Source organism: Sus scrofa, chromosome 10 (assembly GCF_000003025.6).
Source record: "Sus scrofa isolate TJ Tabasco breed Duroc chromosome 10, Sscrofa11.1, whole genome shotgun sequence".
Taxonomy (NCBI): Eukaryota; Metazoa; Chordata; class Mammalia; order Artiodactyla; family Suidae; genus Sus; species Sus scrofa.
The window spans coordinates 68998668-69011781 of NC_010452.4; the positions used below are offsets into that span (position 1 = coordinate 68998668).

Below are 13114 nucleotides of genomic sequence, written 5' to 3' on the forward strand. Positions count from 1 at the left end.
CATGGGAAAAGTAGCATCTCTACGTGGGAAGAACTTGATGGGCACTGCCGTAAGCAGGGACCAAAATTAACACCCCAGTGGAGGACCGACTTCTGTGCCATCCCTGCTAACACGCATGGCCTGAATCTCATCATGACGAGTCATCCGAAAAGCCAGGTTGAAGACAGCCTACACAGTAACTGGCCTGTGTTCTTTAAAACAGCCAATGTCATGAGATGCAGAAGCTAGAACACTGGTAGATCTAGGAGGGCAAAAAAACCTGATAAATGGATGCATCTGTGCTTCTGGATTGGATCGCAGACCAGAAAGACAAAATAACTGCAAAGGAAGTTACTAGGACAGTTGGCACCGTTTGAACTTTGAATTAGATCATGCTAATAGATCGCTGTTTACTTTCCTGATTTTGAGAATTTGCATCATGTAGGAGATTGTTTTTAGGAAATACAGTGGAATATCTATGTATAGAGGAAAAAGGTGTCTGCGGCTTGTTTTCCAATGGTTAGGGAAAAAGCATATTACATAAAGCAATAGGCTCAAATATCAGTGGTGAGTTTGAGTGAAAGTAATACGGGAATTCTCCGTACTGTGGCAGACCATCTGTAAATTTGAAATTTAAAAGGAGAAATACAGAAAGTTTAAAAGGAGAAATATGTAATACAATGTGTTTGCTATGTGGAGAATTAATGTACTCTCACATCACTGGTGAGCCCTTTAGGTTTTTGTTTTTTGGGTTTTTTTATTGTCTTTTCTAGGGCCGCCCCCGCGGCATATGGAGGTTCCCAGACCAGGGGTCCCCTCGGAGCTGTAGCGGCCGGCCTACGCCAGAGCCACAGCAACTCGGGATCCGAGCCGTGTCTGTGACCTACACCACAGCTCACAGCAACGCCAGATCCTTCACCCACTGAGCAAGGCCAGGGATTGAACCTGCGTCCTCATGGATACTAGTCAGGTTCATTGTCACTCAGCTGCAACAGGAACTCCACCATTTAGTTTTGTTCAGTAGCGTGAATCCAAAGTCATTCAAACATCAGTTTTCATCTGGGAGTTTAAGAAAAAGAGTGATCCGAAACTAGGTTTTTGTCTTCAAGTACTTGGAGAAAAGAGCAGTGCATGCACAAGTCTGAACAAAATAAAATGATAAATTCATTGTGTTTGATATGTGATGTGCTCTAAAATGGGCTGGCACGTATTTTCTGTAAAGGGTCAGTTAGCAAATATGCTTAGCTTTCTGGGCCGCCCTGTCTGTCACAGCTGCACAGCCCTGCTTTCCCAGTGAGGAAGCACAGAGGCCACACACGTGAAGGGGGCGTCTCTTCCAATGAAAGGTCACGAGGAGGAGCCTGCAGGCTGCACCTGGCCCAGGCGCCTCCTCATGTCCACAGGGTGACATTTTCCCAGGAAGAGCTAGGGAATGCGTGGCTAGTGGTGAAGGCCCTGGAAGTACATACCCTGGGCCCAGACCCGGTCGGTGCCACAACCCCGGGACAGCGTCACGCGTGTGTGCTCGCATCTGAGCGATGGGAATAAGCGCCTCCTTCGTGGAACGCCTAGAAGGCTGTGGGCCTCGTCTCTCCCCACTGCTGCCTTTTACCTGGTCTCCTGGCGCCCGCTCTCGTCCCGCAGCCCCCTCCCAGCAGCCAGAACGATCCCTCACGGTGGAATCAGATCATGTCACCGCTACCCCAAGCCCCCCAGGGCCTCCCTGTCCAAGTGAGAATGGGAGCTGAGCTCTGTACTGGCCCTGGAAAGCCCTCCTCTGCCGAAGGCCCCTGCCAGCTCCGTCCGCGCTCGTAGACGGGACCTCGGAGCTGCCTTTTCCCTCGTCTTGGAGAGTCTCCTCTCGACGGAACAGCTGGTTTGTTCTTACTGTTCCGACTTCACAATTACAGAGCTCTGCCCTGGCTTCCTGAGGAAGGGGCTGCTCCGTCTTTTCACCCTTTTTCATTGCCCCCCTTTGATTGTCTGTTGTCTGTCTTTAAACCTCTGCAAGGTAAGCGTCATGAGACACCATGTCTCCTGATTCTCTGCACCCGGCCCTGAGGACACCATCCTGACAAAGCAGGTGCTGAGCACACACTTGTGGAGTTAATGCAATGGGTTTATATACACCAAATGCCTAGCAGAGTGACCGCCTCATACCTGACGCCTGGAAAGTGTTTGCCAGAATCATTACTAACAACCTGTAAGGTGTACGTACTTCCCTTAGCAGAACAGTGAGATGAATTGTGAAGCTTCAGAATGTGATCCATGAAGAAATATTTGAAGATCAAGATCTATTCACTCTAAGAAAAGAACAGTTGCAGCAGTTTACATCCAATATGGGATTATTTATACAAATTCTAAGGTATTAAAGCGAGTAGTTAAAAGTTGCAAATGGGAGTTCCCATCGTGCACAGCAGAAACGAATCCAGCTAGGGACCATGACGTTGTGGGTTCCATACCTGGCCTCGCTCAGTGGGTTAAGGATCTTGTGTTGCTGTGAGCTGTGTTGTAGGCTGGCGGCTACAGCTCCAATTTGATCCCAGCCTGGGAACCGCCGTATGCTGCAGGTGTGCCCCTAAAAAAAAAAGCAAAAAATAGTAATAAAAAAAAAAAGTCTGTGAATGAATTTGAATGCCTTTTTCCTGGAGCTTTCAGACTTTCAGACTTCCCTTCCCATCCCCTCGTGACAGTTGCAGGACCAGAGAGAAGGCAGAAAAGCGGGGCCTGCGGATTGTTCTGAGCAAGGGAATGATGATGCTCTCTTTGTTTCAGATGTTCACACAGAAGCTGTTCAGGCCGCGCTCGCTAAACACAAAGAAAGGAAGATGGCAGTGCCTATGCCTTCCAAACGCAGGTCCTTGGTTGTGCAGACCTCGATGGATGCCTACACACCCCCAGGTGAGCAGCAGGCCCCACCTGCTTCATAAAGTGGCTAGCATGCCTTGAAATCAAGTCAGTGCCAGGAACGGCAGTCTTTTTAGTTTTCAAAATCATCGTGCTGTAATACAGATTTTTATAACTAGAAGTTCAGAAACAGTATAAATACTCTAAATTAAACATGGAAAGAAAATGAGCGTGATTATATGTATGTCTATATAAATGTTTTGAATGTTTCATTTAGATGCGTAAGTATGATATAGACTTTTATTAAAGAGTCTTGTAAACTTTTATTTAGTTCTTCACATAGCAAGAGAAGAGTTTGTACAGCCATCCTTGTAACTGAAGTTGGATTTCTCTTCTGCTTGAACTGGTATATGCATTTTATCAAAGTCTTTAAAATGTCAGTAGGTTGTAATGCCATGCTAAGAAATTGAATCAGTTGAAGAATTTAGACAGTTACTTAAATCTGGTGTCATCAGTTTTTACTGTAAAGTGCACATACACGTTTGGGGTTGTCACATTTGCTTGCTCTGCCATTGTAAATGCAAAGGACGCCACAGGCAGCATGTCAGTGCCAGCGCGGCTATGTGCCAATAAAACTTGATGCGTTAAAAGCAGGCAGAGGATTTGGCCCACAGTCCTGCTTACCCCTGAGCTAAATGGTTGAAGCTAATATCCCGTTTATATTTCTGCTTTTGTTTAATCTTAAATTTTTTATCAGCGACCTGAGGTCTCCAAGTTTGCTCAAGTCATTATAATCTGTGCCTCACGATCTTCACAATGAGAGCGAAGCCCCAAGTTAAGGCGTCTGCTGGAAGCACGAAGGATTCGAGCCTAATTTACTTGACGTTTTGTGTATGGTTCTGGTTCCAGCACTGCTCATGCCATTGTTGCCACTCTGCCTTTTCTGCAGACCCAAGTTACCTGGCACACACTTTCGCTCTCAAGAGAAACTTTAGTTCATTAGGAATAGTTGGACACATACGTAACATTTTTGGGAATCTTTGGAAGTTTAGTCAATGTTTGCAGACTCTGAGGGTGGTAGAAGCACATGAACCCAGAGATGTGGTCACGTGTATCCAGTACTACTTCAGACAACTCTTAGGTCTTAACTTCACATGCCTTTAAAAGTGAAAGTCCTGAGCTTCGAAGGAGAATTTAAATAGTGTAAGACTTGGTCATCTTGTTTTTTAACAGGCAATACAAGAGAAGTTCTTTATTTCAAGAACGTAGTTTTCTAGTAGGAAGGGGAGTCCTTTTGACCCATTTCCTTCCTTTCCTTCCTTTCTTTATGCTGAGCCACAGCATGTAATTTGGACTATTTAAAAAAATTTTTTTAATTAAAAAAGAAAATTGTTTTCATGGCTGCACCTGCAGCATATGGAAGTTCTGGGGCTGGGAATCAAATTGGAGTTGCAACTGAGGCCTGTGCCATAGCCGCGACAACACCAGATCTGAGCCGCATCTGCAACCTGTGCTGCAGTTTGCAGCAACATCAGATCCTCAAGCCACTGAGTGAAGCCAAGGATCAAACCCACATCCTTGTGGACACTGTGTCGGATTCTTAACCTGCTAAGCCACAATGGGAACTCATGGACTGTTTTTAAATCCACTTAATTAATATGTTTAATCCTGTTTGTTTGCTTTACGGTTATAATTTGCCAAAATTTATAATATGGTAAAAAAAAGTTTATTTTGTGTTTATATAACAAACAGAATGGACTTAAAAGATAACAAATCCACTTAAAATATTTTAAACAAATCTTTTTTAAAGATTTTAAAGTATGCAGGGAGATGGACATTTTTCTGAAGCTGTTTTTTTTGTGGGAAGCGTTGAGTCTAGAGCACAAAGTGCAGTGTGATTGTCTGTGTATTTGCTTTTTACGTATTGAACCCTCCCTCAGGGGTAGTATTGCGTCATGCATGATGAAAGACAGTACTTTCAGGGGAACAAACCTTGTGTAGATATCTTTGCAAAATATAAAAGAGCATTATTGAAAATGTCATTTTAGGGAAATATTTGCATCGAATTGCTTGATTAGCACTTTCCTGTACACCATGTAATACGCTTTGTAAACCCTCATTCAGGAGTCCTGATGACAATATCCCACGGCATAGTTTTGTACAATCGTAAGTGCCACTACCATCATCATAAAATTTCTGCTCACAGCCGATTTTGTGCTTAGCAGTAGGCTGCATATTTGTAACTGTACTTGCTTGAACAAAATCTTGGCTCACTTCATTTTCTCTCATTCTATTTTCCTCAGTTGCTGATAACATTTGTTAGAACTAATTTTGTGTCTAGTTCTCCTTTGAGAATATATCTTAAGTTTACTCTGCATGAAGTGACTGGTTGATGGCTAGTATCAGAGTTTTTCAAAAAGGTACAATTACGATTATTGCAATCTTAGTGCAGGTCTTCTGTAGCTGATACTTTAGTTTTCACATATAAAAAGATAGGAAGAAGGTGTCAGCACTTTTGCTTCCAGACATAATGAAGTAACAGTACCAGACTATTCCATGGGCTGTAAACAACGATAGAAATACACAAAACAAATGAGATGGCTGTGGACCTCATACAAGGAATCAAATGAAAATATGTCACAGGACGAAATGAAGATATTGTCTTAATACTTTAGCTAAGCAGAGAAAGGAAAAAATACTTCCAAAGTTAATAGACACTCTAAAAACTGAAAGCATAACGCAAATGAAATTTAATTAGATCAGCTTAACATCACATTGGAGAAGTAGGATAAGTCTGTAAACTTGGAGAGAGATCAAGAAAATTAACCAAAGTGAAGAACAGGGAGACAAAAGATTAAAGAAAACTTAACAGAACCTCAAGCTTCTGTGATACAATGTTAACATACTTGTATTGGAATCCAGAAAGAAAAGAGAGTGAGAAAAAGGAAGAAAAACTACTTAAAGAAATAAAGGTCAAAAGCTTCTCAGATGGATATGAAACAGAAGTTCAGTGAACCCCACACAGGTTAAATAGAGAAAGAATCCTACTTAAGTTCATGGTGGTCCAAGTGCTGAAAGCCAAAGATTATGTGGAAATGTTGAAAGTAATCAAAGGAAAACAGGAACATTATATACAGGAGAACAATCGTGGCTATGAACTAGGAGCAGGTAAGTGAAGGCATGGTCAAGTCCAGAAGGCTGGAGCGGCATTTTGCAACTGCTGAAAGGGAAAAAACACAGCTGTCACCTCATATCAGTGATGATATCCTTCATACATGGTGAAATAAATGCATAATGAAACACATGAAAGCTGAGAGCAGCACTACAAACACACAAATAGATGCCGTTTAGGCAGATGGGAAATGATATCAGATAAAAACTTAGGCTTGTGAAGTGGAAAGAACCCTGGGCATAGTAAGTAGCTGGGTAAACGGAAAATATTGCGTTTTTCCCTCTTAATTTTCTTTAAAACAGCACAAAAGACAAGTCAGGTGAATGGAATTATGCTATGAAGTGGTTATGTTTTCGAAGTAGGAACTAGAAAGAGGAAGAAGAAAATGAGTGGTGTCAGATGCAGTGTGAGTACAGGTGGGAGAGAAAGTAGAAGCATCAGGTTTGAAGAGCAGACAGTTACAGTATTGACCCCACATGGGCCTATTGAGGACTCATATTCTCAGCCCTAGAGAAACCACTAAAAAAACGAGAAAATATGGGTAAGAATTTAATAAGGGACTTAAAAAGAAACTAAAAAAAAAATTGGTTAATTGAAAAGAAGACAGGAAACATCAACAGAGGTAAAAATAGGAGGAATGAATAGAAAACAATCAGCCAAATGTTAGTCTTAAACCCACTTATATCAGTTATTACAAACATGCACAAATCAATCACTGTCATACACCACATTAACAAAAGTCAAAAACCACATGATCATCTCAATAGATGCAGAGAAAGCTTTGCAAAGTCCAACATCCATTCATGATCAAAACTCTTACCAATGTGGGTATAGAGGGAACATTCCTGAACATAGTCAAAGCCATTTATGACACACCCACAGCAAATATAATACTCAAAGAGAAAAGCTGAAAGCCTTCCCACTCAAATCTGGAACAAGGCAAGGATGCCCACTCTCACCACTGTTATTCACCATAGTACTGGAAGTCCTAGCCACAGCAATCAGACAAACAAAAGAAATAAAAGGCATCCAAATAGGAAGAGAAGAGAGAAAACTGTCACTGTATGCAGATGACATGATACTATACATTGAAAACCCTAAGGACTCAACCCCAAAATTCCTTGAACTGATCAACAAATTCAGCAAAACAGCAGGATGTAAGATTAACATTCAGAAATCAGTCACATTCCTGGATACTAACAATGAAGTATTAGAAAAGGAATACAAAAATACAATACCTTTTAAGATTTTACCCCCAAAAATCAAATACCTGGGAATATACCTGACCAAGGAGGTAAAGGACTTACATGCGGAGAGCTGTAAAGCATTAATCAAGGAAATTAAAGAAGATGTAAAGAAATGGAAAGATACTCCATGCTCCTGGGTTGGAAAAATCAATATTGTAAAAATGGCCATACTACCCAAAGCAATCCTACAGAGTCAATGCAATCCCTATCAAATTACCCATGACATTTTCCACAGAACTAGAACAAACCATCCAAAAATTTACGTGGAACCACAAAAGACCCAGAATTGCCAAAGCAATCCTGAGAAACAAAAACCAAGCGGGAGGCATAACTCTCCCGGACTTCAAGCAATATTACCAAGCCACAGTCATCAAGACAGTGTGGTACTGGTACCAAAACAGACAGACAGACCAATGGAACAGAGTAGGGAACCCAGAAATCAACCCAGACACCTATGGTCAATTAATCTTTGACAAAGGAGGCAAGAGCATAAAATGGGGAAAAGACAGTCTTTTCAGCAGGTGTTGCTGGGAAACCTGGACAGCTGCATGCAAATCAGTGAAACTAGAACACACCCTCATACCATGCACAAAAATAAACTCAAACTGGCTGAAAGACTTAAATGTAAGACGAGACACCATCATACCCCAGGAAGAGAACATAGGCAAAGCATTCTCTGACATCAACCTCATGAATATTTTCTCAGGTCAGTCTCCCAAGGCAACAGAAATAAGAGCAAAAATAAACCAGTGGGACCTAATCAAACGGACAAGCCTTTGCACAGCAAAGGAAACCAAAAGGAAACCAAAAAGACAACTTACAGAATGGGAACAAATAGTTTCAAATGATGCAACGGACAAGGGCTTCGTCTCTAGAATATGCAAGCAACTTGTACAACTCAACAGCAAAAAAGCCCACAACCCAGTTGAAGAATGGGCAAAAGACCTGAATAGACTGTTCTCCAAGGAAGATCTACAGATGGCCAACAAGCACATGAAAAAATGCTCAACATCCCCGATTGTTAGAGAAATGCACATCAAAACTACCGTGAGATACCACCTCACACCAGTCAGAATGGCCATCATTAATAAGTCCACAAGTAGCAAGTGTTGGAGGGCTTGTGGAGAAAAGGGAACCCTCCTGCACTGTTGGTGGGAATGTAAGCTGGTACAGCCACTATGGAGAGCAGTGTGGAGGTACCTTAGAAATCTATACATAGAACTTCCATATGACCCAGCAATGCCACTCTTGGCCATATATCCGGACAAAAGTTTCCTTAAAAAAGGCACATGCACCCGCATGTTCATTGCAGCTCTATTCACTATAGTCAAGACATGGAAACAACCCAAATGTCCGCTGACAGACGATTGTATTAGGAAGAAGTGGTATACATACACAGTGGAATACTACTCAGCCATAAAAAAGGACAAAATAATGCCATTTGCAGCAACGTGGATGGAACCAGAGACTCTCATACTGAGTGAAATGAGTCAGAAAGAGAAAGACAAATAACCATATGATGTCACTTATAACTGGAATCTAATATTCAGCACAAATGAACCTTTCCACAGAAACGAAAATCATGGACTTAGAGAACAGACTTGTGGTTCCCAAGGGGGAGGAGGAGGTAGTGGGGTGGATTGGGAGCTTGGGGTTATCGATGCAAACTATTGCCTTTGGAAGGGCTTAGCCATGAGATCCTGCTGTGTGGCACTGGGAACTATGTCTAGTCACTTATGACGGAGCATGACAATGGGAGAAAATAGAATGTGTACATGTACGTGTAACTGGGTCACCAGGCTGTACAGCAGAAAAAGAAATTGTATTTGGGAAATAACAATTAAAAAAAAAAAAAAAAGGAAGGTAACATCTCTAATTCTGATGATAGGGAGACTTAGAAGCAAGCCGGGGCTGACTAACTATTTCAATTTCAAAAAACTCAACTTTAAGCAAACAGAAATGCTGAATCCAGTCTGAATAAGACTTTTGTTTATATTTGCACATGGCTTGGATTAGAAAAATTAAAAAATAAACACGCAGAAAAAATGTGCAACACAAATTCGATTTTACGTGATTTTTAAAAAACTAGGTTAAAAACTGAATTTTCTACTATTATTTAAAATACACACACAAGGGAGTTCCCGTCGTGGCGCAGTGGTTAACGAATCCGACTAGGAACCATGAGGTTGCGGATTCGGTCCCTGCCCTTGCTCAGTGGGTTAACGATCCGGCATTGCCGTGAGCTGTGGTGTAGGTCGCAGACGTGGCTCGGATCCTGCGTTGCTGTGGCTCTGGTGTAGGCCGGTGGCTACAGCTCCAATTGGACCCCTATCCTGGGAGCCTCCATATGCCGTGGGAGCGGCCCAAGAAATAGCAAAAAGACCAAAATAAATAAATAAATAAATAAAAATAAAATAAAATACACACACAAAAAAATCTTTTTGAAAAAGGTCCTACTGTATTTCCAGTCACTTGTGGTGGAAGACGATGAAGGATAATATGAGAAAAAGAATGTATACATATGTTTAACTCAGTCACTTTGCTGTACAGTGAACATGACATAACATTGTAAATCAACTATAATAAAAATTTTTTAAATAAAAAATGTAAATGAGCCAAATGCCCACTTCAAAGATAGAGATTGCAGACTGGATAAAAGAAGATAAATCTATATGTTGTCTACAAGAGACATTTAAATGTGAAAACAAAGATATTTGAAAATAAAACAGGAGTTCCATAGTGGCTCAGCATTTTAAGAACCTGACATGGTATCTGTGAGGCTGTGGGTTTGATCCCTGGCCTTGGTCAGTGGGTTAAGGATCCGGCATTGCTGCAAGCTGCGGTGTAGGTCCCAGATGCAGCTCAGATCTGGCGTTGCTGTGGCTGGATGTAGGCTGGCAACTGCAGCTCTGATTCAGCCCTAGGCTGGGAACTTCCATATGCTGCACACGCAGCCTTAAAAAGAAAAATAAATAAATAAATAGTAAAAATAAAATGCCAAAAAATATATAATGCAAACATCAAGCATAAAAAGGTGAACAAGTTAAAATGAGTATCAAAGGAGAGAGCAGGACAAAGGAGTACAAGATATAAAGAGGAAAATTGCATATTAGAAAATGAACGATTCACCAGGAAGATGTAGCAGTGAATATTTATATTCCTAAAAACAGAACATTATAATTCATAAAGCAGAAACTGGCATAATGAAGGGGAAAATAGAAAAATCAAAAATAATAATGGGAGAATTTTTAAATGTCCTTAAAAAGCTAGTTGTCAAAACAACACTATCAACAAACTTGATGCACTTGATGCAGAATATCACACCCAACTATTAAAAAAACACATTCCTTTTTAATACTTTTCTTGAGGTATAATTTATATCCCATAAAATTAACACATTATAAGTGTGTAAATTAATGATTTTTCGTAAATATGTAGATTGTGTGACCACCATTGGTGCAATCCAGTTTTTGCTTGTTTTTTGTCCTTTTAGGGCTGCACCTGTAGCATATGGAGGTTCCCAGGCTAGGGGTCTAATCAGAGCATTGCTGCTGGCCTACGCCAGAGCCACAGCAACTCGGGATCTGAGCCGTGTCTGCGACCTACACCACAGCTCACGGCAATGCCGGATCCTTAACCCACTGAGTGAGGCCGGGGATCGAACCCGCAACCTCAGCGTTCCTAGTTGGAGTCGTTTCCGCTGTGCCATGACAGGAACTCCTGCAAGCCAGTTTTAAAAGCATTTATCCTCCAAAAAGTTTCCTTGTGCCCATTTGTAGTTAACTCCCATTTTCACACCCAGACCTAGGGAGCATCTGATCTGATTTATACACTTCTGTGAATATTCCAGACATTTTGTAAATGAATTCATAAAATATATCCTTCTGTGCCATTTTTAGCATGTTTTTGAGCATCCCTTTTGTAGCATCAGTAGTTCATGCCTTCTTCTTGCCAAATTGTGTTTTCTGAGATTCCACAGTTTGTTTATCCATTCACTAGTTAATGGATATTTAGCTTGCTTCCAGTTTGCGACTGTGTTGAGTAATGCCGACACCGTCGTTTATGTGCACGTATTTGTGCAGACCTGTAATTTCATTTGTCTTGGGTAGGTTTCCAGGAGTGGAATGGGTGATTCTGATAGTAACTTGTTTACCTTTTAAGAAACTGCCAAATTGTTTCCATAGTGGCTGCACCGTTTTAGATTCCCACCAGCGATGTCTAAAGGTTCCAGTTTTTCAACATCCTCACCATTGTTTGGTAAAGGAACGTTTCATTATGGTTTTAATTTTCATTTCACTAGTGACGGTGCTAAGCATCTTTTCGTGTGCTTATTAGTCATTTGTATATATTCATTGGTAAGGTTCACATTTTTGGTCCGTTTTTTAAATGAGTTGTCTGTCTTCTCGCTGGTTAAGAGTTCCCCATCCAGGAGTTCCCATCATGGCTCAGTGCAAATGAACCTGACTGGAAACCATGAGGATGCGGGTTCAATCCCTGGCCCCACTCAGTAGGTTAAGGATCTGGTGTTGCTGTGACCTGTGGTGTAGGCCAGCAGCTACAGCTCTGATTCTACCCCTAGCCCAGAACTTCCATATCCTGTGGGTGTGGCTCTGAAGAAACAAACAGAAAAAGAGTTCAGTCAAAAAATAGGTGGATAATGTTTCCCTCTCTCCCTCTCCTCTTTGGTAAGGATAAGTGTGTTTTCTAGGTCTGCAAGTCTGTTTCTGTTCTATGAATAAGTTCATTTGTGTCATTTTTTAAGATTCCACATATACATAATATCATATGATATTTGAAAATAAAATAGGTAGAAGATCTAAATAGACACTTCTCCAAAGAAGATACACAGATGGCCAAAAAAATGCATGAAGAGATGTTCAGCATTGCTCTTTGAAAGAGAAATGCAAATCAGAACAGTGTAGATTTCCCGTCGTGGCTTGGCAGTAACAGACTCGACTAGGATCCATGAGCATGTGGGTTCGATCCCTGGCTTTGCTCAGTGGGTTACGGGTCTGACATTGCTTTGACTATGGTGTAGGCCAGCAGCTGCAGCTCTGATTCGAACCCTAGCCCGGGAACTTCCATATGCTGCACATGTGGCCGTAAAAAAACAGAAAACGAACAAAAACAAAAAAGAACAACAGTGAGATATCACCTCACACTGGTCAGAATGGCCATCATTAAAAATACAAACGATAAATGCTGGGAAAGTGCAGAGAAAAGGGAACTCTCCTACACTGTGGTTGGTCATGTAAATTTGGTATAGCTACCATGGAAAAACAGCTCAAAACACTAAAAATGGAAAATACCGTATGATCAGCAGTCCCACTCCTGGGCATCTACCTAGAGAAAACCACGACTTGAAAGGATAGATGCCCCCAGTGCCCCTGCAGCACTGTTCACAGTAACCAAGACGTGGAAGCAACCAAGTCTCCACCAACAGAGGAGTGGAGAAAGAAGCTGGGGTACAGACACACAATGGAATGTTACCCAGTCATTAAAAAAGAGTGAAGTAATGCCATGTGCAGCAACATGGCTGAACCTAGAGATTATTATACTAAGTGAAGTAACTCAGAGAACGTCAAATACCATCATACCGCTTGTATGTGGAATCTAAAGAAATGACACAAATGAACTTATTTACATGACAGAAACAGACCCATAGACTTTGGGCACAGATTTATGGTTACCAAAAGGGAAAGGTAGAGGGCAGGGCTGGCTTGGGGTTCAGGATTGGCGCATGCTCACCATTGTATGTGGAATGGATGGTCAACAAGGACTGCTGTGGAGCCCAGGAATTCTGCTCGGTATTCTCCGATAATCTCTGTGGGGAAAGAATCTGAGCAACACTGGGTATATGTATGTGTTT

General features: G+C 41.5%; 1 protein-coding gene across 8 annotated transcripts in view; it reads left to right on the forward strand.

The window, feature by feature from the left end:
- Positions 1-13114, forward strand: part of DIP2C (disco interacting protein 2 homolog C) — a 371728-nt gene that overhangs the window by 228519 nt on the left and 130095 nt on the right. For all 8 annotated transcript variants that reach the window (XM_021065075.1, XM_021065074.1, XM_021065077.1 and 5 more), the window contains one exon: positions 2755-2880. In XM_021065075.1, coding sequence (XP_020920734.1) covers positions 2755-2880 — 126 coding nt within the window. The remainder of the gene's footprint in view (positions 1-2754; positions 2881-13114) is intronic.